The following is a 27,868-nucleotide window of genomic DNA, read 5'->3' as shown; positions in this document are numbered from 1 at the left end:
ATGAAACTTTGGGCTCAGTGGGTTTCCCTGGTTCAATAAAGGTTCATAAAAAAACACACACACACAGACCTTGAGTAAGTAGACCTGACAGTCTGAGTGATAGTCATACTCCAGGCCGTCGAAGGTGTGGTAGTGTCTGTCACTGTAGACCGTACATACTGCCGGACACGGAGAGTAATTACAGTTAAAATACCCCCGGTGACACACACTGGAGAGAGACAGAGACAGGGAGAGATAGATAGATAGACAGAGGGGGAGAATAACATACAGACAAAAATAAAGACAAAGAGAAGACAGTAAATGAAACACAATTGAGCATTTGAGCAATATTTAGGATACTAGTGCTCTATTTTTTCATGTTAACAGCATTTAACAATCCTTAATGGAAACACACCAAAAAACAATATTTTGGTATTTGTTTCATTAGTCCATTGTTGATATAGTCCCTAAATGTTTGCGTGTCAGCAATCAAGTTTTCCAGATATATACAGTGCCTATCCAGGTGTTAGAATGGACAAGTCAAAGTCCAGACCTGAATCCAATCGAGAATCTGTGGAAAGAACTGAAAACTGCTGTTCACAAATGCTCTCCATCCAACCTCACTGAGCTTGAGCTGTTTTTGCAAGGAGGAATGGGAAAAAATGTCAGTCTCTCGATGTGCAAAACTGATAGAGACATACCCCAAGCGACTTACAGCTGTAATCGCAGCAAAAGGTGGCGCTACAAAGTATTAACTTAAGGGGGCTGAATAATTTTGCACGCCCAATTTTTCAGTTTTTGATTTGTTAAAAAAGTTTGAAATATCCAATAAATGTCGTTCCACTTCATGATTGTGTCCCACTTGTTGTTGATTCTTCACAAAAGAATACAGTTTTATATCTTTATGTTTGAAGCCTGAAATGTGGTAAAAGGTCGCAAAGTTCAAGGGGGCCGAATACTTTCGCAAGGCACTGTAACTTTCAAAATACAGAAATACAGCCGGCATCAAATTAAATCAAATTGTATTGGTCCCATACACCGAATACAACATGTGAAGATTTTACAGTGAAATGCTTACTTACGAGCCCATTCCCAACAATACAGAGTTAAAAAGTATGACAAATATTTTCTAAATAAAAAAAGGAAATAGTAACACAATAAAATAACAATAACGAGGCTATAGAATGTACAAGAATGTACAAGGAGTACCAGTACTGAATCAATGTGCATCGTACCGGCTGTATTTCTGTATTATGAAAGTTATATCTTGAAAACGTTATCAATAATCAACGTTATCAACGTTCATCAATAATGGACTAATGAAACAAATACCAAAATATTGTTTTTGGGTATAGAGTTTTCCTTTAAGGGATGGGAGGGTCTTACCATCTGTAACAGGGGGTGTCGACGGTCTCTCCTGGCAGATACTCCAGGCCCAGCCAGGCACAGGGACAGTTCTCTGGGTAGTAACACTCCCCACGGTGCAGAACCAGCCTACACACACATATACACACAGTCGGGTAGAACCATTACAACAATCAGGGCTCAAGCATGTGTGTGCTAATAAAGTACTTTTTTCTGTGTTAAAAATCTAAGCCCCGGGGGGGTAATATTAAGCTAACATATGGAATTGTTTTAAGATGGTCATACCATGGATCATTTAGCTATTTTATTTGGACTTTTAGGACCCCTGCAGGTATAAAAAATGATCTAAAAATATTATTTGATAAAATATTGAATTTGGCCTTTACTGCCATAGCTCATAGAAAATGCATTGAATAACACATTCTTTGTGGCACAAAACGACTTCCATACTACTTCCAAAACTACTTTTTCAACCGGTACTGGATTACCTTTGGACGAGTCCTGTGACACTTGTGGGGGTCATAGAATGAGTCTCCCCTCCCCTGGTATTAGTTTGTACCCTAAACGGTTTGGATGTTACAAAACGGACAACACCATCATCTTCGTGAGCCTTATCTTTCCTTAGTTTGTAGGCCAAACCATTCGGACGCTACAGATGTTTTTTCATGAGAAGACTGATTTTCAGGATGTCTCCAGGTCTGACGAACAGCGCTGTAGCTCTGCCACTTTCCACAGCAGATGCGGAAGGCCGACATTGGAGGATGTGTTGGATTGAGACGCAGCCCAAACAAAAAAACTGATATTTCTAACTTATACAGATGGATTTTGATGGGGATTTTTAAAAATCATGTTAATTAGTTTGACGCAAGTGTGTGCCAATCGACTCCAGTTTTTAAAAAATAGTTAAACTAACACACAGACACACACCCTACCCAGGTGGGCAGACACAGCCAGGTATGCAGGGTGTGGTGGGAGGACAGGTGAGGTTCAACATCAGGTTCCGACAGGTGAGCTCACAGGCCACACCTCCTCGCCAAGCCACCACCCCCTGGACCCCCTGGGGCTCAGAACAGCTGTGGAACACCTTTCCCTCCGGACACTGGCCTCGCTCTGGCTCTAAAACACAAAGACAGAAGTCATTCAGAAACAGAGCTTTGTTGATGGATAGATAGATGGATGGATGGGATGGATGGATGATGAAAAACTTTATTTAACTAGGCAAGTTAGTTAAGAACAAATGATGGCCTAGGAACAGTGGGTCAACTGCCTTGTTCATGGGCAGAGAGACAGATTTTTAACTTGTCAGCTCAGGGATTTGATCTAGCAACATTTCAGTTACTGGCCCACTGCTCTAACCACTAGGCTACCTGACACCCTGAATAAGAGACGGATGGTGGGTTTACCTCTTTCTTCTGGTACACACTCCATCCTTCCATTCCTGCAAAGGCTGTTGATGGGAGACAGAGCGGGAGAAGAGAATAAACATTTCAATTAGGGAGAAGGGCATTATGTCTGTGAAGTGAACTCTCTATTACCTCTCTATGTACCATGGCTAGTGTGTGTGTGGCTGCTTACCAAGGGCCGGCGGCGCTGAAGGACACCTCCCCTGGCTGGGACACTCCACCAATAGAGTAACAATGACACTGAGACCTGAGAGAGAAAAGAGGAGAGGATGATGGGAGGGTCAAGTCCTATGTGTTTGACGATGATGATGATGATGATAATGTGCTTTTGATCAAGATTATGGTGCATACTTGCCTGACTACTCAGAATTCTTCCGCTGCTCTATGTTTGCTACATATTTCAGTCTGAGACTGCCATCACTGAAATCGTTTGTGGTGATGTCGAAATTTGGGTTGTTGTACAAAACAAAGTCAACAGCGATTTAATAATTTCTAAGCAATCGGGTATCAAAGCCTATGATGCATTTTCTAAATGCTGCTTTACAAACGTGGGTTCTGGCTCTGGCCCCACCCATCAGTTTCTGGGACCAATCAGAACAGTTAGAATGGGTTTGCGTTCCAGAAATCGTCGCGGAGATACTAAGATCCAGACTCATTGCGGACAAGAAACTAACGTCCATGGACGTGTCGTAGGGTTTTACCGAAGCAAGGGGTTTGGGTAGCCAGGCAAGATGCATGTTAGATGATAATGTGTAAGGGGGCGAAGTCTTACGGCTGAACACAACGTTGTCGTACGTCATCGTAGTAACTGCCCTCTGAGCAGCCACACCCCTCAGCACAGTCATCATGGTTACAGGTTTCTCCACTGGAGAGGGAGCGGCACGAGCGGCCACAGGATGACACACAGGAATGGAACAGCATCCCACCCATACACACCACCCCTACACACACACACACCTGAGTTAAACACCTCCGTCACACCACCTACACTGTAACAAATTGCTGTAACTTTACAGTTAGCTACTGTAATTCTATATTACAGTGCAGTACTGTAAAGAGCAATGCATTATGGGAGCTCAATGTCATTCCGCTACACTGCTGTAAAATTGTGCTGTATATTTTGCTGTATATTTACAGTAGCATACTGTGAATTATGGTGCATTGTGGGAAAATGTTGTGGACGGAGAAAGAATGTCTGACTCATTAACATATTTGGAGGTGTGCCTTGTAAGAAGCTATATTTGTTGCACTCGTAATGGAGAAAGCTGTACAACACAGAACACAGAACCATACCGTATTTTTGTGCCGCCAAAAACCTTTTGAACAGTAGTGGATGCATGGTATTGTTGTTTCTGGCTCATTAAAATATTTTGAGGCATGCCTTGTAAGAGGCTATATTTGTTGCACCTGTCAGTGCTGTACCAATTTAACTGAAATGTGGCAGTAGTTTCCTAACAACGATAGACAGCTGTCCCTGATTGAGAACCATACTCGGCCAAAACATAGAAACAGAAAACATAGAATGCCCACTCCACATCACACCCTGACCTAACCAAATAGAAAAATAAAACATCTCTCTAAAGTCAGGGCGTGACAGTCATTGCCAGTTTAGACGCCTTTGTTAAGGGCATTACAAGTGAAAGTGATATATTACAATACAATTTAACAATAAAGTATTTTATTGCGGTTTTGTTGTATATGTAGTACAGCATTCTGGAAATTATGTTGCATTATGGGAGGGGTAAAATTTGCTGGATTATTAACATATTTTGAAGCGTGCCTTGTAATGAGTAAAGGTCCTGTTATTTACTGATGTCTATATTGCAAGTATTTTACTGTAAATGTACAGTAACCTACTTTTTACAGTGTAGACACACCACCACTACACACAGACATATCATTCTCCAGCTCTCCACTGCCCAGACTCACCACACTCTGAGACGTGGGCCCTGTAGTTGACTGCAACATGGTGTTTGGAGCAGAGGTAAGTGTAGTGGGCCAGGGCCGTACACAGACAGGTGTTTCCACAGCGACATGCCTGGTAGCGACACTGTTGCTGGTACACACTGGGACTGACGTAACCATGGCAGGGAGAAAACACACTCCCCAACAAAACCTCACATAGAGAGGCATAGAACACTGTAACACACACACACACACACACACACTTCTCAGCTTTTTAGAGGATATGGCTGCAGCAAAACATGAAGATATATCAAGCAGTCAATGGAGGTCAGGGTTAGAGTTTTGAGGTCAGGGGTGAGAGGTTACCGTTGTGCTGGTTCATCTCACAGGGGTCGATGATTGGCTGGTTGATGGGGGCGGAGCAAGCAGATGAGACCCTCCAGGAGTTAGCATGGAGCTGGGGAGTCCCCTCTATCATCCCTGCTGGGGAACTATACACACACAGGCCAAAATGTCATGAATATACTTACTGTAATACTCTTTTACTCAACTGCCTCAGATATAAATGCCCTAAACCTTTTCTCCAAAGAATATTTAGGGGTCAATATGAGAGGAAGTAGTTTCCTTACAGGAAGTCGTCCCGAAGATTTCCGTTGAAGGTTCCACAAAGGCCTAGCGTGTTCCCACGCCATTGGCTGTCCAGTTGTAGGTAGACGCGCCCACCACGGCCGTCATACTGCAGACGCAGTCCAAGCAAGGTCCTCAGCTGGACGAACACCGACGTTAGCCTCTGCACCTCCACTACATCTACTCACATAAACACATATTAAATCTGAAATAAGGTGTTCCACAAGGCTGTGTTGGGACCATTACTGTTCTCTCTATACCTGATGTTATCCGTATCATACTGCATATTATACGAAGTAATGATAGGAGTATCAATTCTAAGTTGATTGTATCGTACCATTGGTGTAGGGCAAGGTGGGAGCGGGGTTGACCCCTATAAGCACCTCCCCCTCTCGGGTCAGAGTCACCTGGTGACTAACATTTTCATCCAGTACCACTGTCACCGACTGGATACACGCCTGCTGCTGGGCCTGTACACACACACACACACACACACGATTGTTTCAGATTGTGTGCGTGTTACCTATGTGAAGGTGGTATACTGCAATATGTGTTTGTGTGTGTTACCTCTGTGCAGGTGGTGTACTGAACGGTAACAGTAAATCTGTTGCCAATCCGGCTCTTAACCAAGACGTACTGACACGCCCCCGGCTGCAGGAACATCCTCCCATCGAACGACGTCACAAACACATCACCGACTACTGAACACTCCGCTGAGAGAGAGAGAGATAGAGAGAGAAAGAAGAAGGTAGGCAGGCAGGCAGGAAGTGAAAGATGTGACATTGGATCATTTAGCATATGAGTTTCTGATCATATGACTTGAGAGGTTAGCTCACCTGTACAGTTGTTCTCTGTGCAGTTCCACACTCCCCCCATACACACACTGTAAATACACCACAGGTTAGCAACTCACACACACACATGAACACACACACAAGTCACACACACACACTCACCAGACGCTGCAGCCCTGCTCCAGAGTGTGTCCCTGTGTGTATGAGGTGCCGTGATAGACACAAGGACACTGAGACACTGCTATACACGTCCCATTCTGTAGAATCAACCCTAAAATAGTTGGACACAGAGGGTGAGATGGAGTGTGTGTGTGCGTGTGTGCATGCGACGTGTGTGTATAAATGTGTTTGTGTGTACCATCAGGGCAGTAGCATCCATCCAGACAGTGCAAGTTGGTTCCCAGACATTCCTTGTCAAAGGTACAGGTGGGAGGGCAGCAGCTAATACAGTCTCTATGGACAAAACTCTCCTCACAACCATCATCTACGGAACAGTCAAATTAAGAACTTACTGCAGTAATAAGTTAGCTCACTGTCAATTAAAGGTTGGGGTTAATGTTTTGCTCCAGAACTTTTAGAACATTTCAGCCAAAACGGGTCCCCGTTTACATCATCAAGTTGTGTACTCCCTCATCCATTTCGTATGATATGTTTCGTCATGCAAAAGATGATTCTCATAATTTTTCGGGCAATTTGTATGATATGCAACAAATCCAATTCGTACAATATGTTGCGAATTAGTTGTGCTGAATGGGAAATAGATGATTTTTTCCTACTTAATAGTCATCCCCAGCACCACTGCAACATCAACATATGTGAAAATTGCACGTATCCATGTTTTGTAATAAGAAAGATAGAGGAAGATAAGTGTTTTCAATGACATCATCAACCAATTAGTAGGCAATTAGTAGGCGATTAGTAGGCAAAGCATACTTATAATTGGTTAAAATCACATGATGCACACTGATGATGTCATTGGAAACACTTATCTTCATATATATTTTTTTCCACAAAACATACAGAAAGTCGACAGCGTTGTACCAGATCTTCAGTTTCTCGGCAATTTCTCGCATGGAATAGCATTCATTTCTCAGAACAATAATAGACTGACGAGTTTCAGAAGAAAGTATTTTCTTCTAGCATTTTGAGCCTGTAATCGAACCCACAAATGCTGATGGTCCAGATACTCAACTAGTCTAAAGAAGGCCAGTTTTATTGCTTCTTTAATCAGAACAACAGTTTTCAGCTGTGCTAACATAATTGCAAAAGGGTTTTCTAGTGATCAATTAGCTTTTTAAAATAATAAACTTGGATTAGCTAACACAGCGTGCCATTGGAACACAGGAGTGATGGTTGCTGATAATGGGTCTCTGTACGCCTATGTAGATATTCCATAAATAGCAGCCGTTTCCAGCTACAATAGTCATTTACAACATTAACAATGTCTACAATGTATTTCTGGTCAATTTAATGCTGTTTTAATAGACAAAACGTGCTTTTCTTTCAAAACAAGGACATTTCTAAGTGACACCAAACTTTTGAACGGCAGTGTAGAAACGCGCCATTTTCACATATGTTGATGTTGGGGTGGTGCTGGAGAAGAAGAATATGAACTAGAACATTTTTTAAATTTCCCTTTAAGATCCTGGACTGCATGTTTAAGTTAGGTTAGTATAATGTTACTGACTGCAGGAAGGGAAGCTGTCTCGCCACTCTCGTACAGGGTATCCTACATGGCTGCAGGCTCGTGTGTACTCCACCAACGCACGACAAAACGTCTCCTCATCATCAGACCTGGATCACAGAAGACAACAGTCAGAAATACTCAAACAACAGTCAGACAACACTCAGACAACAGCCAGAAAACATTCAGACAAAACACACACACACAACATTCAGAAAATAGTGAGACAACACTTAAGACAATAGTCAGCCAGAAGACAGACAGGCAACTCACTCACGCACGCACACACACACACTGGGGTGTGACTTACACACAGAGGTCAGCGACACAGCTGGCCACGTAGGGGTTTGGATCAATGTTATCATGACAGGACAGGAAGGGGAAGAACAGGAGAGCACTGCACTTCTCTATGGCATCCTACACACACACATACACAAACATCAACATAATACAACAAAACACAGAATATCATTGTACAGTCTTATGGCACACTGACAACCTAGGTTCAAGTAATATGTTCCAAACAGACAGACAGACACACACAGACAGACAACTCTTACGTCCATATCAGACTCAGAGTGGCAGGGTCCAGTGAAGTCTATGTCCACCAGAGGACAACCTCTCTCATGGGGCAGATCTACTGACCAGCTGTTAGCAAACACTGCTGGCTCCTCTGTCTGCACACCTACACACAGACACACACACACACACACGAAACACGCACACACACAGTTAGGGGTCCTTCCTCTAGATGCCTGAAAATAATCCAATATAATATAATAACTGTATAATGACTGTATATTAAAATAACTTCTCTCCTCTGCTCTACTTTCCTCTCTTCTGTTTCCCTCGTCTCCCTTCCTCCCTCTCTTCTCCTCTCTGCACTCCTGTCCCCTTTGTACTCTTTTCCCTCTCTCCTCTCTTCTCCTCTTCGTTTCCCACTCTCCTCTGCTGTCTAGGTCATGTTACAGGACTACGGCCTCCACCTCAGTAATAATAACTATAATGGTTCCCTGTGGTGCTGAGAGGAGAAAGGTTGTGATGGAAGGATGATTGGGTGCTGAGACAGAGGATAAGAGATGGGTGGAGGAAGGAGGATAAGAGGCTGGTCGGACCCACCTGTCCAGTCTTACAGTAGGCTTTGATGAGGTGTGAGTGAGTGAGTGTGTGTCTCTCACCGCGGGCAGTGGTGAGGTCATCGTTGGGCAGGTTGTTATAGTTCCCACAGAGGCCACAGGGGGTGCCGTGGTGCTGTTCAGACATCTTCAGATATACTCCGCTCTCTCCGTCCCACGCCAGAGAGAAGCCAAACACACTCTTCACCAGAAGGTAGTCAGCCAGACGCTCTATAAACACACCTCCTATTGTTTGGGGCAGGCTCAGCCTATGCACATATGCAGGGATAGGCAAACATTTCAAAATACAATTACAAAATACTATAAAGATCAATGTATCAAAATAAACAACAAAATACATGTGTTGTTTTGTGTTTTTTTTACATTTTAAATGTATACATTTGCATTTAGCTGGCCGAACAGGAACAACATATTTGTACTGGCTATGACTGTGTTATGTTGTTGCTTAACTACCTTGAGCAAGTCACTCTGGATACATGTCTGCTCATTGACCAATATGTACATTTATATGTGAAAATGAACATACCAAAAAGAACTGCAAAGCACACTGTGTATTGTTTCGGCCGGAGCTCATTAGAATAATACTGAGCATGCTTTGCAATTGTTCATTTTTACATATACAGTTATATTTACATTTACATTTACATTTAAGTCATTTAGCAGACGCTCTTATCCAGAGCGACTTACTTAGTTGATTTAGCACACGCTTTTATCACACCATAGTGCTATCAGACTTCTGATACCAGTGCAAGGTGAAAGGGTGGACATAAAATATGAGCTTCTATTTAAAAAAATGGTAAAATACTCAGAAGTAATTCAAATATATATTTCAAAAACTGCCCATCTCTGCACACACACACACAGGCGCACACACACACACACACACACACACACACACACACACACACACACACACACACACACACACACACACACACACACACACACACACACACACACACACACACACACACACACACACACACACACATTACAACAGAAAACATACACATTCCTCCATATCCCACCCACCTGCGGCCCCCCTGGTGGACTTGGTATCCAGAGATGTGGATTTCCTCCTCGTTGGGGAAGAAGAGACTGAGAGCCCTGGGACAGGAGTACACACTGCCCTCACACACACGGCTGTTATGGACCCACACTGTGTACTGTGGTGTGGCTGAGCGGCAGTCCTGGGCCAGTATGTAGGAGCAGGTTCCAGGGTAGTAGAAGTAGCTGCCATCGAACGTCTCATAGTGGTGCTGACCCCAAGACCTGCAGATCCCATCTCTGTCTTGGCCCTGGTTAGGAACTACATGCACACACAAACTCTGAGTTGTGCACGCTTATCTCAACTCTGAATTGGCATGATAGTGCGCTGGTGTGTTTGTTTGTGTGTGGGGGTGCCCACAATGCTAGCTCACTAAAAGCCGCTCAGTTACAGGAAAACCCGTCTCTGTGCCATACACAGCCAACTACACCCACTGTCTAACAGTGTTGTTGCTCTGGTGGTACTTTAGCCAGGTTGGTACATGGTTGACAGGAACAGTGTGTATCAGAGTTCATCTGCCACACCCAGCATGATAAACGAACAGCAACACTTCATATTCCTGACGCTAGGGTGCTTACCATTGCGCCAACAAAACCATTGTGGTTGGGTGAGGGAAACACTACTTTAGGTCTCAGGCAATGTATCACTATAGAGCAATGGTTGCCAACCGGTCGACCGTGATTCCTAGTCGATCACCAAATATTTCTGTAGAAAAGCCAACAAACAATAAAGGCTTGCACTCCTTTTTTAGAATCATGTTGTGCTGTTGCCGGTAGGTGCACTTGATTCATGAGAAGTAGGCGGCCTACCGGGCGGACCGGCAAATCTGTGACTAAATCGAGTGCACCTACTGCGCTGCCCAATCGAATGGCTTAAATCGCCGTGGCTGCAGAGCTTCCGGGACCCTGGCCACAGCCAAGTTGAATAGGCTACTAGCTTAAGTAAGATTAAATAACTTTTAAAATCATGACCATAGAGAGACTGTCAAAGAATACAGCAAAGAGCTGCTGTTTTTATGAGTGAGTTCATGTTTAAGTTTAAATTCAGCACTGTCACTGTTTTTATTCAACACTATTATAAAACGCGCTTCTCCATATTCCGTACAGCTGTCATGAATGAGTAGCCAAGTATCGATAGCCCTGCATTTTATTATTATTATCAGCTCATCGTGTCGATTTTAATATGAAATAATATTTAACTTTCTCTGGTCATAGGAACAACATTAATTTGTGCATGAGGCAGATGCGGTGCACTCAAGTTTCGTTATCAGGTGGAAGACAATGTCCCCACTCTCTGGTCAGTCTCACCAGAGGAAAGGACGGAGAGAGCAGGGACCGTGAGAAGCAGTTGAGAAAAATAGTTTTGAAAGGTCATCCAACTCGGGAATTCCAAGTCGGAAACTCAGGCATCTTTCTAGAGCTCCAATTTTTCGACCTGAAGCCCACTGACGTCATGATTTGACCTCGTTGACCATCAGATGCAGGTACCATCAGTCCAGTAAAAATAAAAAAGTGCTAAACCAACTGATCTATTTTGTTATCAAAGCTTCAGTTTTGAAATATAATATGGTCTCTTTAACAATATTGGCAGGCCAATCATATAGCCAATATGTTGTGATAATCTATTAGGCCTACTGTCCAAACCTCATTCCTACAAAACTGTTTGTGTGAGGTTAATGTAAAAAACAAAATCTGAGCGTAGATCTCAACTTGCTTTTTGACTGCGAAAGTGATCTTGACTCAAAAAAGGTTGGTGACTACTGCTATAGAGGCTCTACTAGAGACGCATCTCTGATGTATAGAGACCCTGTGTAGTCTACAGAAACTCAACCCTAATCCTCCAGACTTAATCATACACACTATGGACTGGTGTGTGTGTGTGTGTGTGTGTGTGTGTGTGTGTGTGTGTGTGTGTGTGTGTGTGTGTGTGTGTGTGTGTGTGTGTGTGTGTGTGTGTGTGTGTGTGTGTGTGTGTGTGTGTGTGTGTGTGTGTGTGTGTGTGTGTGTGTGTGTGTGTGTGTGTGTGTGTGTGTGTGTGTGGTTATTTATGACAGTGTGGACAGCTTATTAATGGTTGCTGATGGATGTGTCAGTCTGACTCTCATGCAGGCACACACACACCAAAATGAAACATACATTGTGGTTCTAGGTTCAAGATGTGTGTGTGTGTTACTCACTGATCTGGCAGCGGTCTCCGAGGGCCTGGAACTGTGCACAGTCACACACACCTCCCTCCTGACACCAGCCCCCATTTAGACAGCCACAGTACTCTGGTGAAACACAGACACAATCTTTCCTCAATTCCTTAGAACTCCTCTGGAAATACTTTGAGATTCACCAATTGATGAATAACTTATTCTTTACGAGAGAAATTGCTTTAACCCTTTACACTTGTGATAATTGGCCTATATGGATAGAGACAGATTAAAATGTTTCTAACAGAAGAAATATGAGTAGCATATGCATACCCATGGTAGCAATTGAAAGGGAACACTTTGGAGATTATGGTGAAATGATCAGACCAAAGATAAGGACCAAACAGTTCACCTGACACAAGACTGAATCAAAACATTACACTGTTGATTTTACATTAACTGAACTTTTCATATTATTTGTCAACATCGAAATCAGAAAATACTATGGATATTTAGTAACATAAGAATATTCGTGGAAGTTTTGGGGTCAGTGCAGCATTTTGTAAAATGACAAGGGTCCACACACCTCTCCAAAGTGTGCACAGTTCCTAAGTCATTTCAATTCTCAAGGAAAGAGCCTTCAAGTATTAGGTGCTTTTTTGAGCTCTGTTAGCTGTGTTTTTGAGGAACTGAAGCAAGCAAACGTGTTGTTTTTTGTTTGGAACACATCCCTGCATCCCCCATCGCACAATTACTGTTGTTTTTACGGAATCCAAAAACGGTCCATTATGAACCATGAAATGGGTCAGGTGGGCATAATTTGAAAGCTTATTCAAATTGCCAACATGACCAGCTAAGTTATAAAATACGGTCTTACAGTGTTTGGCTTTCACAAGGAGAAACCGATAGTAATTGTGGTGCTCATAGAATGGAGTCATGAGTACAGTTGAAGTCGGAAGTTTACATACACTTAGGTTGGAGTAATTAAAACTAGTTTTTCAACAACTCCACAAATGTCTTGTTAACAAACTATAGTTTTAGCAATTTGGTTAGGACATCTACTAAGTCCTTTTTCCATGAATTGTTTACAGACAGATTATTTCACTTATAATTCACTGTATCACAATTCCAGTGGGTCAGAAGTTAACATACAGTAAGTTGACTGTGCCTTTAAACAGCTTGGAAAATTCCAGAAAATGATGTCATGGCTTAACAAGCTTCTGATAGGCTAATTGACATCAACTGAGTCAACTGGAGGCGTACCCGTGAATGTATTTCAAGGTCTACCTTCAAACTCAGTGCCTCTTTGCTTGACATCATGGGAAAATCAAAAGAAATCAGCCAAGACATCAGGAAAAAAAATTGTAGACCTCCACAAGTCTGGTTCATCCTTAGGAGTAATTTCCAAATGCCTGAAGGTACCACGTTCATCTGTACAAACAATAGTATGCAAGTATAAACACCATTGGACCACGCAGCCATCATACTGATCAGGAAGGAGACGCGTTCTGTCTCTTAGAGATGAATGTACTTTTGTGTCGAAAAGTGCAAATCAATCCCAGAACAACAGCAAAGGACCTTGTGAAGATGCTGGAGGAAACAGGAACAAATGTTTCTATATCCACAGTAAAACAAGTCCTATATCAACCTAACCTGAAAGGCCACTCAACAAGGAAGAAGCCACTGCTCCAAAACCGTCATAAAAAAGCCAGACTACGGTTTGCAACTGTACATGGGGACGAAGATTGTACTTTTTTGAGAAATGTCCTCTGGTCTGATGAAACAAAAATAGAACTGTTTGGCCATAATGACCATCGTTATATTTGCAGGAAAAGGAAGAGGCTTGCAGGCCAAAGAACACCATCCCAACCGTGAAGGACGGGGGTGGAAGCATCATGTTGTGGGGCTGCTTTGCTGCAGGAGGGACTGGTGCACTTCACAAAATAGATGGCATCATGAGTGAGGAAAAGTATGTGGATATATTGAAGCAACATCTCAAGACATCAGTTAAAGCTTGGTTGCAAATTGCTTGGTTGCAAATTGGTATTCCAAATGGACAATGACCCCAAGCATACTTCCAAAGTTGTGGCAAAATCTAGGTATTGGAGTGGCCATCACAAAGCCTTGACCACAATCCTATAGAATATTTGTGGGCAGAACTGAAAAAGTGTGTATGATCAAGAAGGCCGACAAACCTGACTCAGTTACACCAGCTCTGTCAGGAGGAATGGGCCAAAATTCACCCAACTTATTGTGGGAAGTTTGTAGAAGGCTACCCCAAACATTTGACCCAAGTTAAACAATTTCAAGGCAATGCTACCAAATACTTATTGAGTGTATGTAAACTTCTGACCCACTGGGAATGTCATGAAATAAATAAAAGCTGAAATAAATCATTCTCTGTACTATTATTCTGACATTTCCCATTCTGAACAATGCAGTTCACGAAATAGAATTCAGAAAATGTAAAACGAAATAAATTAAACTTTAAAAAATAAATAAAGTAACACAATAAAATAACAATAACGAGGCTACAAACAGGGGGTACCAGTACCTAGTCAATGTGCGGGGGTACAGGTTAGTCGAGGTCATTTGTACATGTAGGTAGTGGTAAAGTGACTATCCATAGATAATAAACAGCGAGTAGCAGCAGTGTAAAAATAAGGGGGTGTCAACGTAAATAGTCCAGGTGGCCATTTGATTAATTGTTCAGCAGTCTTATGGCTTGGGGGTAGAAGCTGTTAAGGGGCATTTTGGTCCTAGACTTGGCGCTCCGGTACCGCTTTCCATGCGGTAGCAGAGAGAACAGTCTATGACTAGGGTGGATGGAGTCTTAGGCAAATTTTTGTCCCTTCCTTTGACACCACCTAGTATATATGTCCTGGATGGCAGGAAGCTTAGCCCCAGTGACGTACTGGGCCGTGCACACTACCCTCTGTAGCACCTTAAGTTGACGAGCCGTTGCCACACGAGCAGTTGCCACACCAGGTGGTGATGCAACCGGTCAGGATGCTCTCGATGGTGCAGTGCTGTATAACTTTTTGAGGATCTGGGGACCCCGTGTCAAATATTTTCAGTCTCCGAAGAGGGAAAAGGTGTTGTCGTGCCCTCTTCCCGACTGTTTTGGTGTGTTTGGACCATGATAGTTCGTATGGAAATGTCCTTGTTACTTACAACCTCATGCTAATAGCATTAGCATACGTTAGCTCAACAATCCCAAAGAAGCACATTTTTACTCCTGAACTTATTTAAGCTTGCCATAATAAAGGGATAGAATACTTATTGACTCAAGACATTTCAAGACATTGTGTGTGTGTGTGTGTGTGTGTGTGTGTGTGTGTGTGTGTGTGTGTGTGTGTGTGTGTGTGTGTGTGTGTGTGTGTGTGTGTGTGTGTGTGTGTGTGTGTGTGTGTGTGTGTGTGTGTGTGTGTGTGTGTGTGTGTGTGTGTGTGTACCTGATGAGGCATCGCGGGCAGTGTAATTGTGTAGAACACTGCGAGGGAGAGTTGCTTCAGAGAGAAGTGGACTGAATGTCTGGTGAGAAGAGAACACTGATGATCACACACACATGCACAAACATGTGTAGTAAATGTGTATCTCTACCCCTGTGTGTAGTTGCACCAGTGTATGTATGTGTATGTGTGCGTGTCCTACAAAGGTGTCTTTGTGCTATTCAGGGTGTTTTTGTGTGTGTGTATGCCCTGACCTCATCTGCTTCTCTTAGGTGTAGTGTGCCTACCTCCTCCCCTAGGAGATCCCGTTTCCTCCGCAGTGCATTAGCCCTCCTGCACGTACGCACGCACGTACACATGCACACACACACACAGACACACACGGCACATGGAGATATACATTCATTATGAGGAGAAACATGCAAACTGAAGTTAAGTGCACTTTTGACCACTTGAATACATCCAAACCAAACACACACATGCATCAGTTTAGCCATGACATTGAATTAATGAATCCCCTGAGATTATGAATGTTTCTCGCTTCCTCTCCTCTCTTACCTCTGTAATCTACTGTCTGTCTCTGTCAGTTGGCTCTGAGCTGCTGAACACAACAAAAAAACATCAGTAAAACCTCACACACCATCAAAAGTATGACTTCATTGCTCTATCACAACACATAAAATATCATCACATATATACCACAAGTCGACAAAACATATCAAATGTATTAATTTAAACGTTCGAATTTAGGGTCGCTGGAGCACATTATTGAACAGCAACAATTTAGGCTACACCTCTGAATGATTTAAAAGACAGTATCAGCTCTAATGTATTCCTATCCAAAGGAAAACATTTGTCAATCATAATTCCCCAAGGCCATAACGATGTCACTGCGGGGTTTGAACCCCACATTTCAAACGTGAACAGTACAATTTGCCTATCATCCGATATTTCCTAAGGTTAAAACAGCAAAATATTAACTTTTCAAAAATGTCTCGCGCATACAACACTGGTGCTAGTTTTCTCTCTCTTTGATATTTTTGGAATCACTCTTAGAACGTCAAAAGTTTATGTTGAAACAGTAAAGGTTATAGTACTCATCTAAGTTATACATTTTGATATGATGCGCGTGTGTCGCTGGGAGACTCACGGTGTGCTGTCAGCAGCTGGAGAACTGAACACCAGGAAAGAAGGACCAGTATTACTCTACGTGGACCGTTCATCTCAGAGCTCATCCACCCGGAGGTTAACGGAACATTTCACAGGACAGACCGGAGAGTAGAGGAGGGTCTCTGTTCGTTACCGGACTTCCCGCGGTTCACGTCCACGCGCACATAGTTGAGCGTGCAACTCGGATGAATGACGAGGTCACGAGTTCACCTTCGCGCAGGTGCGGGGGGCATGATTTTTGTGTAAAACTGGTGACATCAAACCGACTGAAAGTGGTGTAAAGTACTTAAGTAAAAATACTTTAAAGATTTGCTTAAGTAGTTTTGGGGGAAATCTGTACTTTACTATTTATATTTTTGACAACTTTTACTTTTACTTCACTACATTCCTAAATAGAATTATGTACTTTTTACTCCATACATTTTTCTTCACACCCAAAAGCACTCTTTACATTTTGAATGCTTAGAATGACAGGAAACTGGTCCAATTCACACACTTCAAAATCAAAATAACATCCATGGTCCATCCACCTGGTCCATCCACCTCTTTAAGGAATACCTAGGATAGGATAAGTAATCCTTCTCACCCCCCCCCCCCCCCCCCTTTAAGATTTAGATGCACTATTGTAAAGTGACTGTTCCACTGGATGTCATAAGGTGAATGCACCAATTTGTAAGTCGCTCTGGATAAGAGTGTCTGCTAAATGACTTAAATGTTAAATGTAAATGTAATCCTTATTGCATCTGACCTGGCAGACTCACTAAACACAAGTACTTAATTTCTAAATGATGTCTGAGTGGTGGAGTATGCTGCTGGATATCTGCTATACTTTCACTTCTGATAGGTAAGTATATTTTTTCTTAATTGCATCTACTGTTGATACTTAAGTCACTAAACAGTACATATACAGTACCAGTCAAAACGTTGGACACACCTACTCATTCAAAGGTTTTTATTTATTTTACTATTTTCTACATTGAAGAATAATAGTGAAGACATCAACACTATGAAATAACACATAAGGAATCATGTAGTAACCAAAAAAGTGTTAAACAAATCAAAATATATTAAAGCCAGGTGAAGCTGGTTGAGAGAATGCCAAGAGTGGGAAAAGCTGTCATCAAGGTAAAGGGTCACTACTTTGAAGAATCTCAAATATACACTTTTTTTGGGTACTACATGATTCCGTATGTGTTATTTCATAGTTTTGATGTCTTCACTATTATTCAACCATGTAGAAAAAGGTAAAAAAAATAAAGAAAACCCCTGGAATGAGTATGTGTGTCAAAACTTTTGACTGGTACTGTATTTAAAAACAAATATTTTTAGACTTTTGCTCAAGTAGTATTTCACTGGGTGACTGACTTTTAAGTCATTTTCTATGAAGGTAACTTTACTTTAACTCAAGTATGACAATTTGATACCTTTTCAACCACTGTCCCTACCCCATTGAAGTTGACATTTAAAATGGTTAAAGTAAGGTTATGGTTAGGTAAGGGTTATGGTTAAGGTTAAAGGTAGGGTAGGGTAGAGGTTAAGGTTAGAGTATGGGTATGGATGTTCCAAGGATCCCTGATTGCAGTATCCACAGGAGAATAGTGGGCTACCTGCAAGTTAGAGAGATTCTCTGAGTTCAGAACACAAACGCAACAAATTAATTCACTGTAGGGCCTACTTATGATTACAAATATAGTCTTACTTTAGAGACAGTAATTTAACTTTAATAAAATTATAAATTAGATTGTATATATATATATGTGTGTGTGTGTGTGCATGTGTGCGTGTGTGCGTGCGTGCGTGTGTGCGTGTGTGCGTGTGTGTGTGTGTGCGTGCGTGTGTGCGTGTGTGCGTGTGTGTGTGTGTGTGTGTGTGTGTGTGTGTGTGTGTGTGTGTGTGTGTGTGTGTGTGTGTGTGTGTGTGTGTGTGTGTGTGTGTGTGTGTGTGTGTGTGTGCGTGTGTGTGTGTGTGTGTGTGTGTGTGTGTGTGTGTGTGTGTGTAAGACTTGGACTCCCTCTGCTGGCCATTGATGTATGCCTATCTGATATGAGTGAAAATGGACACGAGCAAAAATCTCTGAATGTTTAATAACATAGTATAATGTACATGTTTAATAGTATTATCATGATATACATGTTAATGTCCTGGATACATAATGCGTCTTAAATTCTTTAAACAGTAGAGGAGGGGGTTTGGGGTGGCACGAGTGGTGGTATTGTTAGAAAGTTAGTGGGGGTTGAGTAAGGCTTGATGGGGTTGCATACCAGTGAAGTATTGGGGGGTTAAGGAGTAGGATTGCTGATGAGGGTTCATGAGTGGTGGATGGGTATCAGGTATTTTGGAGTGGGTAAGTGGGCAGCAGTAGAGGCTGCTGAGGGGAGGACAGCTCATAATAATGGTCTGAAGGGAGCGAATGGAATGGCATCTAACACCTGGAAACCATTTGTTTGATGTGTTTGATACCATTCCACTGATTCTGCATTAGCCGTTAGCACGAGCCCGCCCTCCCCAATTTGGTGCCACAAACCTCCTGTGGTGGGTAGGAGGGCAAAGTCAGTCTGCTACAGAGAGCTGCCTAGTAATGTGACATCACTTCCTGGCAGCCAGTTCAGCGTTGACTTGATCCTCAGTTTTGAGGCCGTGCCATTGTGCGATGGGCCTGCGGGGGTTGGCCAGCATGTCTGACCAATGACGGAGCTCGGTGCCGCTGCTGGCTCCACCCAGAAACACCTTCCCGATGGCATCATTCTTCCCAATCTTATCATAGTCCAACACTGTCACTTCTACCTGCACCTTCTACACACGGAGAAACACAGACCTCTGCTCGAAGGGTTGATCAATTATAAAGGAATTCATTGTAAGGGATAAGTGAGAGAGAGAGAGAGAGAGAGAGAGAGAGAGAGAGAGAGAGAGAGAGAGAGAGAGAGAGAGAGAGAGAGAGAGAGAGAGAGAGAGAGAGAGAGAGTGTGTGTGTGTGTGTGTGTGGGGGGGGGGTGTACCTTTATCTGTTCGAAGGGCACCTCAAAGCTGAAGGACTCATTGTAGTAAGGGTTGAGAGTGTTCTCTTCTTGTCTGGTAGAGTTTAACATACGGGTCTGAACTTCCCCCCACATCCATGGCTGGGAGATCACAAGCCTGCAGGACACCTACTACCATCTATAAACGGGAAAGGGGGGCAGAGGGTATGGAGAAGACCCACAGCTATAGCATGTGTCTGATGGAATAATATTTGGTACTCAGAGAACACGGTGAGAACTCCTTGTTCCTGCTCCGAAGGACATTGGTTAGGAGAATCAGATGTGTTAGAGCAGGGATCGAACAAGGAGTTCTCACCGTGTTCTCTGTGAAGTTGCAGTCCAATGAGAACTCCAGTCTGCCCAACTTCACTTCCTCTTTCGGCTCCTCCTCCCTGCCAGTCAATCCAGTCTCTGTGTCACCCTCATCATTTAGGGGCTACAGGACACACACACAAACACACAGAAAACCTGATACATACTAAGCAGCAGACCTACACAGGTTAAAAAACGTATTCAGGATCGGTGGGACCCCTACGGGACGGTTGACCTAACGTAGGCTAATGCGATTAGCATGAGGTTGTAAGTAACAAGAACATTTCCCAGGAAATAGACATATCTAATATCGGCAGAAAGCTTAAATTCTTCTTAATCTAGCTGCACTGTCCAATTTACAGTAGCTATTACAGTGAAATAATACCATGCTATTGTTTGAGGAGAGTGCACAGCTTTGAACATGAAAAGTTATTGATAAGCAAATTAGGCACATTTGGGCAGTCTTGAGACACAATTTTGAACAGAAATGCAATGGTTCATTGGATCAGTCTAAATCTTTGCACATACACTACTGTCATCTAGTGGCCAAAATCTAAATTCTACCTGGGCTGGAATAATACATTATGCCCTTTCTCTTGCATTTCAAAGACGATGGTAGAAAAAAATACAAAATAAGGGTTTTGTTTTTTCTTTGTATTATCTTTTATCAGATCTATTGTGCTATTTATTAAAAGTTTGTGTGTAGCCCTCCACAGAAAGTTGATATTACACAATGTGTGTGTGTGTGTGTGTGTGTGTGTGTGTGTGTGTGTGTGTGTGTGTGTGTGTGTGTGTGTGTGTGTGTGTGTGTGTGTGTGTGCCTCAGAGTTGTCTCCCTTCAGCTCAGTGTCTGTGTTCAAGCCGTTCTTTCCCTTCTTCTCCTATGTTAGCAGACTGAGACTTCAGCAGGAGACATCTACATTCCAACTGGATGACTGGTATTAATGTATACATGTCCCTGTGTAACTGCGCATGCATTTATGACATAGGCATTACTGTATGTGTGATTGTGCGTGCATATCCTGAAAACCGGTATGCATTATGTTTCCGGTGGTTGATACTGTTTTGTCTCATATTGACTCTATGTATAGATGCTGCTGCCTGAATTAGAACTGTAGGATGCGGTTTCTGCAGCAACGCCGGTATCAAGTTCCGGCCCCACCCAGAGATAGAGATGCAGATTCACACACATACTGTACACACACACACAGAGCTTAGACCTCTGTGGAGCGTTGTGACTTCAACTCTGTTGTTTACCTTGCTGATAATTCGGTGGACAGGGACGTTGTATTGATCTGTGTGTTGATTCATGTTTTATAGGGAATTGTAAACTGGGTGGTTTGAGCCCTGAATGCTGATTGGCTGACAGCCGTGGTTTATCAGACCGTATACCACAGGTATGGCAAAAACATTTTTTTACTGCTCTAATTACGTTGCTAGCCAGTTTATAATAGCAATTAAGCACCTCAGGGGTTTGTGATACATGGCCAATATACCACGGCTAAGAGCTGTGTCCAGGCACTCCGTGATGCATTGTGCATAAGAACAGCCCTTAGATGTGGTATATTGGCCATATACCACACACCCTCGTGCCTTATTGCTTAAATGTACTCTGTGATTGGAGGCACTATAAGAGGGTCATTCATTTAGATACACCCACAGCATTCTATTCCAGTTTCATTTAGAAGAAACTGAATAATAATTTAATGTAACGTCTTGGTTGATCCGATGGTTCTAAAATATGTGGAAACATATTTTATTTAGATTGGTCTAAAACTTTTCACCCTATATAATACATAACACCCAATGGTTCATTATATTTCTATTAAAGCAACCCCACACATCGGTACTCCACAAAATCCTTTTAATAAAAAAAAAAACACTTCTCCATATGATTGGTAACAGCACACACACCGTCGACAAACAGGTGACAATGTATGTACAGGGCAGTCACCAGTGACAGGCATGGCACTGCATTGTGTAAAAAAAAAAAAACAGCTATATCATATACATTATAAGACAACGCAAACACTTTACTAGAACCCTCTGTCATAAGGACTACCTAACATGTCATAAACAATCATACTGTGTCAATTTAGCACAACTGATTTTACACCAACAATCATGACTGTTTATGACATTGTTATGGCAGTGTTACATAGCCCTTATAGAGGGTTTAAGTCAAGTTGAACCAGACCAATAACAGTGGTTATAGATGGTCATACAGTGAGGGGCATTATACAGTTATGACAACAATAACTAATGAAGCCTGAGGGTAAATCTGACTTTAATAATCCTCCAAAACATAGTGTAGTATGTGTATGATTGTGTAGTGTGGCACAGCATAGAATTCAGCAAATTCCAAAATAAAACAGGATGTTTCATACTCATAGCACAGGGCTATGAATATGTTGTGCTAATACAGGGACTAGATCAGAAATGTATGACCCAGGAGGTTCTCGGACTAAAGTTGAGAAACACTGATCTAACCCCTAATTAAGCATCACCAAGGGACTAAAAACTGCACACAGGGGTCACCGAGGACCGCTATTGGCCAATGCATGAAGATTTTCAGGCACACTCCTTGGATTACAACAACAAACCCTAGCAGGATTGGCCACATTGCTGGTCTGCGTATCAACTCAAAAGAGCAGTTTGTGGTGGTAACCCATAGAGTGCCCCCCCCCTTCATAGTCCAGTGCTTGGCAGAATACACACTGCTATTTTTATTTTACCTTTATTTAACTAGGCAAGTCAGTTAAGAACATATTCTTAGTTTCAATGACGGCCTAGGAACAGTGGGTTAACTGCCTGTTCAGGGGCAGAACGACAGATTGTACCTTGCCAGCTCGGGGATTTGAACTTGCAACCTCCGGTTACTAGTCCAACACTAACCACTAGGCTAACCTGCCGCCCCTATACACACACCAGGGTTGAAATCAATTCAATTTGTTTCTTATTACATTTGATTTCCCTTCCTAAATTGAACACTGAATTGACCCCAACACACAGTTCGGCACATAATTGCATGCACGATATTGTTTTTGTAACCTTGTTTGAACAAACACTTACTGTCTTCTATAAATCTTTAAATTTTTATAACAAAGTTGCTCTGCAAACAAAAAGACAAGCCAAAGGAAATATCCTTTCCATTGTCCGAGAGGGTGGTGGAGTCAGAGCTGGAACAAGGTGTCCTGATTGTGTACTACTTAGTACAAAGTAATGCATTCACTAGTGTATAATAGGCCAGGAAATCAAATAAATTGTCCTTGGCATCAGAGTGAAAAAGTCCATCTCAAATGTCACTCCATATAGTGCGCTACTTTAAAATTGAGATTTTAAATTCCATGACTGAGTTGAATTGGAATTGAGCCCAACCCAGCATGGGAAGTGGAAGGGTTAGAATTCATCGTGTCTTGCCAAGGCTTCTCCAAAATCAGTAGCCTGGCTACCAACGAAGAGGTCATACTTCTCAACGATCTCTGCCTTAGTCAGTTTGCCATCCTACAAAGGGAGAATAAATAAGTGTTTCAGTATTTGCTTAAATGCACACACACAATGCAGGCAACTAGCTCAAACATCAATATGTGTGTGTACCTTGTCATTATCTGACTCGTAGACCAAGTGTTTGGCTTCTGCCTCTGCGTGGTCATAGTCTGAAGGCAGGATCCAGTCTTTGGTCTCCTCCTTGTCCATGCGGCCATCTTTGTTTGTGTCTCTGAACTCAGTAAACTGTTCTCTCTCTGTCCTCACCCACTCTGGCTCTGACGGATCCCCCTCTTGGTTATACATGTCACCTTGAGGATGGGAGAGAAGGGAAAGGAAGCGAGAGAGAAAGAAATGTTAATGAACCGCTCTGCTGATGCTATAAATCACACCCATGTCCTCCTCCAGCTGTAATAACATTTAAGAACACCATGTATTATAGCAGGCATTGAATAACCGATGTACTTCTCCAGATGTTATAACTTACCTATGTACTCCTCCAGGTCTATAAAGCCGTCTCCGTTCTTATCAATGTCCTCCATGGTCTCCTACAGGAGGGTAATGTCACAAAGATGTTACTGCCTGGCTACCTTCAAACAACTTAAATGTTTTATTTATTGTCTATAACCTACCAGTACAACTATATCCTTCATATGGTCGTACTCCTCAGGATGGAGGAAGGCTGTAAACTCCTCTTTATTGGCCTTCAGGTCAGCATCCAGGTCAGACATTTTGAATCTCCTCTCATCGCGAGAAATCATCTGTCTGTAGCTGAAGCCATCCTCTGGGTCTGGATCATCTAAAAGGTCACACACACACCAATAAGAAAAATCAGACCTTCCAATAAAAAGGCACTGGTCAGGTGTCATAGATTACATTCTTATATTCCTTTCAGAGTGTCCCCCGTACCCAGTATGTATCCATATGTAGCATTCTTGTACTCCTCCCAGGACACAAGTCCATCTCCATTATGGTCATGACCTTTCCACTGGCGGTCCACGTCGTCATAGATCCACCTCTTCTGACTGTGTTTGATCCACTTTCTCATCTCCTCTACTGACACATACCCATCCTTGTCCTCATCTATATGCTCTACCAACATACTGTAGGGAGAGAGAGATGGCGTGTTAAACCATCTTTTCTATACAAATCCATTTCTCACTTCTATACAAATGTAGCTGCTAGAGTGTGTGTTACCCAAGTCTCTCCTTGCTCTCCTCTGGTGTGAGCTGATCGAAGGTCTTGGCCTCGTCCTGTCCTAGAAACGCCTCGTGGTCGTAATCAAAGTTCTCTGCATCTTCATGGTCGCGGTTGCTAAGCGGGTCGTCATGGTGGACGCGGTCCTTTTTCTCGATGGTGGGTTTACTAGAGGCATAGACCACGCACAGCGCAAAGCACATGACCAACGGCCGCAGCTCCATAATCTGGCACACATACACACAGGAGCGAAAGCATAGTTAACTAACTTGGTTTACTACACGACAATATCGTTTGTGACAGTGCGTTTAGTTGACAGGAATTCGTCATGACTTTCCTGAGTTTAACTAATTCAGGGTTTCCCCTACTCATCTGTGGGTTCACCGGTTATGCTTAAAATAAACAGGGTAGCTAGCAAATTTGTGAGTGCTAGGACGTATTCATTACGGAAACCGTTTAAGAACCTAACAGAGTAAAACGAGAATTTATATCGAACAAATTCAGGTACGTCACTCCACGTTTCGTTCCGTTTGTTTCCGTTTAAGAAGCGTTTTGCAACAGAATCGGCGTAATGAATAAACCCTTGGTACCGGTGCAGTTTGCAAGCAAGCTAGCCAGTTGTTGTACTAAATGCGAGATGTCATTTGCACTCCCTACTTCTGTGTGTAACGTTAATGTCACAATAACTAAGCAGGGAGGAAAAAACATAGATTAACTGTGCATTTACGTAAGTCTGAAATAGATACTTTACTCACCACCAGTCTTTCTGAAAAGTCTTTCGATTTTGAATATCTAGCTACTCCGGATACACACCCATCGTTTCCGGTCCTAAAAACTCAACCAGCCAACAGCGTTACATATGCGTTTGTGCCATGCCTCTTGTCCATTGGTCCACTTCAGGACAGCTTCGGCCTTGTGATTGGTCAATAACCGCCACGTCCTCAAGCTATGAGCAATGGAACGCGGTTTGGGTCTTTGCTGTCAAAAACGATACACGTCAAATAACACTATTTGACATATCAAATAAGATTGTTGACCAATCAATCAGGACACGAATATGACTGCACGTCACATAATAATTTAACGCCTACATACATTTATTAAAAGGTTGTTTTTTACGTAGATATTGTACATTGATTACACATTCACATTTCATGTCACAACAATTCATCAATACGTATGCTATGACACTGGTAAAGTTGTTTCGCGCTCCTACGGTGCTGGTCATTTAAAAGAAAGTTAGCTAGTTCATGGATGCAAACAATGTTATTCCCCAAAACATAGAAAACGACATCTGTTTCAGTAGCTATATAGTTAGCTAGCTAACTAACTAACTATATAGCTAGGTGTCATCATCTAAAATAACCCTAATTTCTAAGATAGTTCTTATTTATTTAATGGTGGTCGGGTCCATATATGTGAAGCTAGCCACAATAAGGAATAGCTACAGTAGTGTATTTTGCGGTTAGCCTTCAAAATAAATGTATGTCATTGACAGTGATGCAAATCATTACATTACATTTAAGTCATTTAGCAGACGCTCTTATCCAGAGCGACTTACAAATGAATACAAATAGTATAATTATGCCATAATTGAATAGATCATGCTAAACGAGGTTAGAATGTTATAGAAAATAAACAAACGACAATAATTTGATAATTTGACAAAAATCTGTTTGAAATCCCACTGGAGTATTATACTTTAGAATTGCATAGGGGGCATACTTATTTCACTGTACAGCCTTACCTATGGATTGTGGATCAATGACATGGGGTATCAGTCTACTCAGTGACACGCAGAGAACATTAGCGTCGAAGCTCTAATTGTGGGACTCTGAAACAACTGAATTGAGACATTTGTCAACCTGTGTGTATTGAACACTATTCCAAAGGAAAAACAATACTGGGTTGATGTTTTGGAGTCTAATAACTCAGAGGATGTTGGTAAAAAATATATTGGGTTGAGTAGACTTCTACCCCATTTCATTGATCCCCAATCCATAGGTAAAGCTGTACAGTGCAATATGAATGTCTATACACACACTAGGCTGACTGCGGTTTGCTTCACGTGGCTAATGACGCTCGACCTGACCTGGTTATGGGTTGTGAAGCTAGCCACAAGGATTAGGCATAATAATGGAATTTGCCGTTTGCCTTCAAAATAAAGGTACCTATTTGAAAGTGATGCTGAAGGTTACAATTGGCTGGAATCATGACATATTTAGATTAGATAATGTTAAACAAGGTTGGAATGTGAAACAATGGAATGAAGTACCAGTCTACTCAGTGGCACCGACAGAACACAACTGTGAAGAGTTTACGCAAATATTAGCATTGTAGATCTTATCGCGGGACTGTGACTGTGTGAAATCACCTTATAAGGTGAGCTTTGGGCAACATCGTTAAGGAGCTGGCTATCTACTTCAATAGTCGAACAAGTGGCTATCTAGCTAATACTTACTCACAAGGATTCCTAAATCATTCCTAAGAATAATGAAAATGACTGCAGTTTCTAGTGGTCATTGTTTTCAGGCTGATTGTATTGGTGCAAGCTCGGTACCCCAGAAGTTGCGGTCAAACAAATAATGCCTTATTACGTGGTATTGTAAACACATCGTTCGTGGCCGGTGTTTGCTTATTTGCAGACATTTTGTACAACTTTGACAGTTCTACTGATAGTAGTGGTGGCGCTTGCCTTGCACGTACAAATTCAGAACACAACATTCTATCATATCAATTTTATTTTACGTGTCAAAGTCAAATAGTGTTATTTTGAAGTGTATATTTTGACACGCAAAGACCCAAACGCGTTCCACAATGAGCGTGTTAAACAAATTCATCTTCCCCATTCATGCAAATCAGCAGCACTTCAGGCAGTGAGCGATGAATTATCAAACACAACATTTATAGGTATTACGTATTTATTTTCACAACAAACTTTAATTTGTTTAAAACTGCACCACACAACCACGTTTAATAGTAAGTCCTACATTAGTGCATCCCCACTCAAACTGTATACCCATCTCATCCTCAATCACTGACATTTTGACTGAGTGGGGATGAAATTAAAGAAGACCATTTCAGAGGTCACCATAATCAAAATATATACTGTAGGATAGAGATGTAAGCAATGCCAGGCTTCTCAATTCCAGGTTAATCAGG

The 27,868-nt window shown here is 42.2% G+C and overlaps 2 protein-coding genes and 1 pseudogene across 2 annotated transcripts in view; all 3 read right to left on the bottom strand.

The window, feature by feature from the left end:
• The window catches only part of LOC123990106 (otogelin-like protein), a 53,113-nt gene extending 36,299 nt beyond the window's left edge, over nucleotides 1-16,814 (bottom strand). The window contains exons 1-24 of the mRNA XM_046290751.1: nucleotides 16,678-16,814; nucleotides 16,086-16,128; nucleotides 15,815-15,860; nucleotides 15,531-15,609; nucleotides 12,118-12,210; nucleotides 9,926-10,202; nucleotides 8,936-9,141; nucleotides 8,318-8,712; nucleotides 8,068-8,174; nucleotides 7,761-7,867; nucleotides 6,432-6,557; nucleotides 6,236-6,344; nucleotides 6,116-6,162; nucleotides 5,847-5,992; nucleotides 5,617-5,749; nucleotides 5,282-5,459; nucleotides 5,019-5,143; nucleotides 4,677-4,886; nucleotides 3,520-3,688; nucleotides 2,920-2,994; nucleotides 2,748-2,791; nucleotides 2,277-2,460; nucleotides 1,366-1,473; nucleotides 70-208 (exon numbers count right to left, since the gene is read on the bottom strand). Coding sequence (XP_046146707.1) covers nucleotides 70-208; nucleotides 1,366-1,473; nucleotides 2,277-2,460; nucleotides 2,748-2,791; nucleotides 2,920-2,994; nucleotides 3,520-3,688; nucleotides 4,677-4,886; nucleotides 5,019-5,143; nucleotides 5,282-5,459; nucleotides 5,617-5,749; nucleotides 5,847-5,992; nucleotides 6,116-6,162; nucleotides 6,236-6,344; nucleotides 6,432-6,557; nucleotides 7,761-7,867; nucleotides 8,068-8,174; nucleotides 8,318-8,712; nucleotides 8,936-9,141; nucleotides 9,926-10,202; nucleotides 12,118-12,210; nucleotides 15,531-15,609; nucleotides 15,815-15,860; nucleotides 16,086-16,128; nucleotides 16,678-16,762 — 3,231 coding nt within the window. The 5' untranslated portion in view covers nucleotides 16,763-16,814. The remainder of the gene's footprint in view (nucleotides 1-69; nucleotides 209-1,365; nucleotides 1,474-2,276; nucleotides 2,461-2,747; nucleotides 2,792-2,919; nucleotides 2,995-3,519; nucleotides 3,689-4,676; nucleotides 4,887-5,018; nucleotides 5,144-5,281; nucleotides 5,460-5,616; nucleotides 5,750-5,846; nucleotides 5,993-6,115; nucleotides 6,163-6,235; nucleotides 6,345-6,431; nucleotides 6,558-7,760; nucleotides 7,868-8,067; nucleotides 8,175-8,317; nucleotides 8,713-8,935; nucleotides 9,142-9,925; nucleotides 10,203-12,117; nucleotides 12,211-15,530; nucleotides 15,610-15,814; nucleotides 15,861-16,085; nucleotides 16,129-16,677) is intronic.
• A 2,469-nt stretch (nucleotides 16,815-19,283) lies between these two features.
• On the bottom strand, nucleotides 19,284-21,334 carry LOC123990090 (annotated as a pseudogene).
• A 536-nt stretch (nucleotides 21,335-21,870) lies between these two features.
• On the bottom strand, nucleotides 21,871-25,588 carry calub (calumenin b). The gene is made up of 7 exons (XM_046308641.1): nucleotides 25,462-25,588; nucleotides 24,707-24,933; nucleotides 24,419-24,612; nucleotides 24,142-24,308; nucleotides 23,997-24,057; nucleotides 23,621-23,820; nucleotides 21,871-23,527 (listed from the first exon to the last, which is right to left on the bottom strand). The coding sequence occupies exons 2-7, from the start codon at nucleotides 24,928-24,930 to the stop codon at nucleotides 23,423-23,425; spliced, it is 951 nt and encodes a 316-aa protein (XP_046164597.1). The 5' UTR covers nucleotides 24,931-24,933; nucleotides 25,462-25,588; the 3' UTR covers nucleotides 21,871-23,422.
• Nucleotides 25,589-27,868: the final 2,280 nt, after the last annotated feature.

The sequence above is a fragment of the Oncorhynchus gorbuscha genome, linkage group LG02 (assembly GCF_021184085.1).
Source record: "Oncorhynchus gorbuscha isolate QuinsamMale2020 ecotype Even-year linkage group LG02, OgorEven_v1.0, whole genome shotgun sequence".
In the NCBI taxonomy this organism is placed as follows: Eukaryota; Metazoa; Chordata; class Actinopteri; order Salmoniformes; family Salmonidae; genus Oncorhynchus; species Oncorhynchus gorbuscha.
This window is presented reverse-complemented; position numbering and strand designations above follow the sequence as displayed.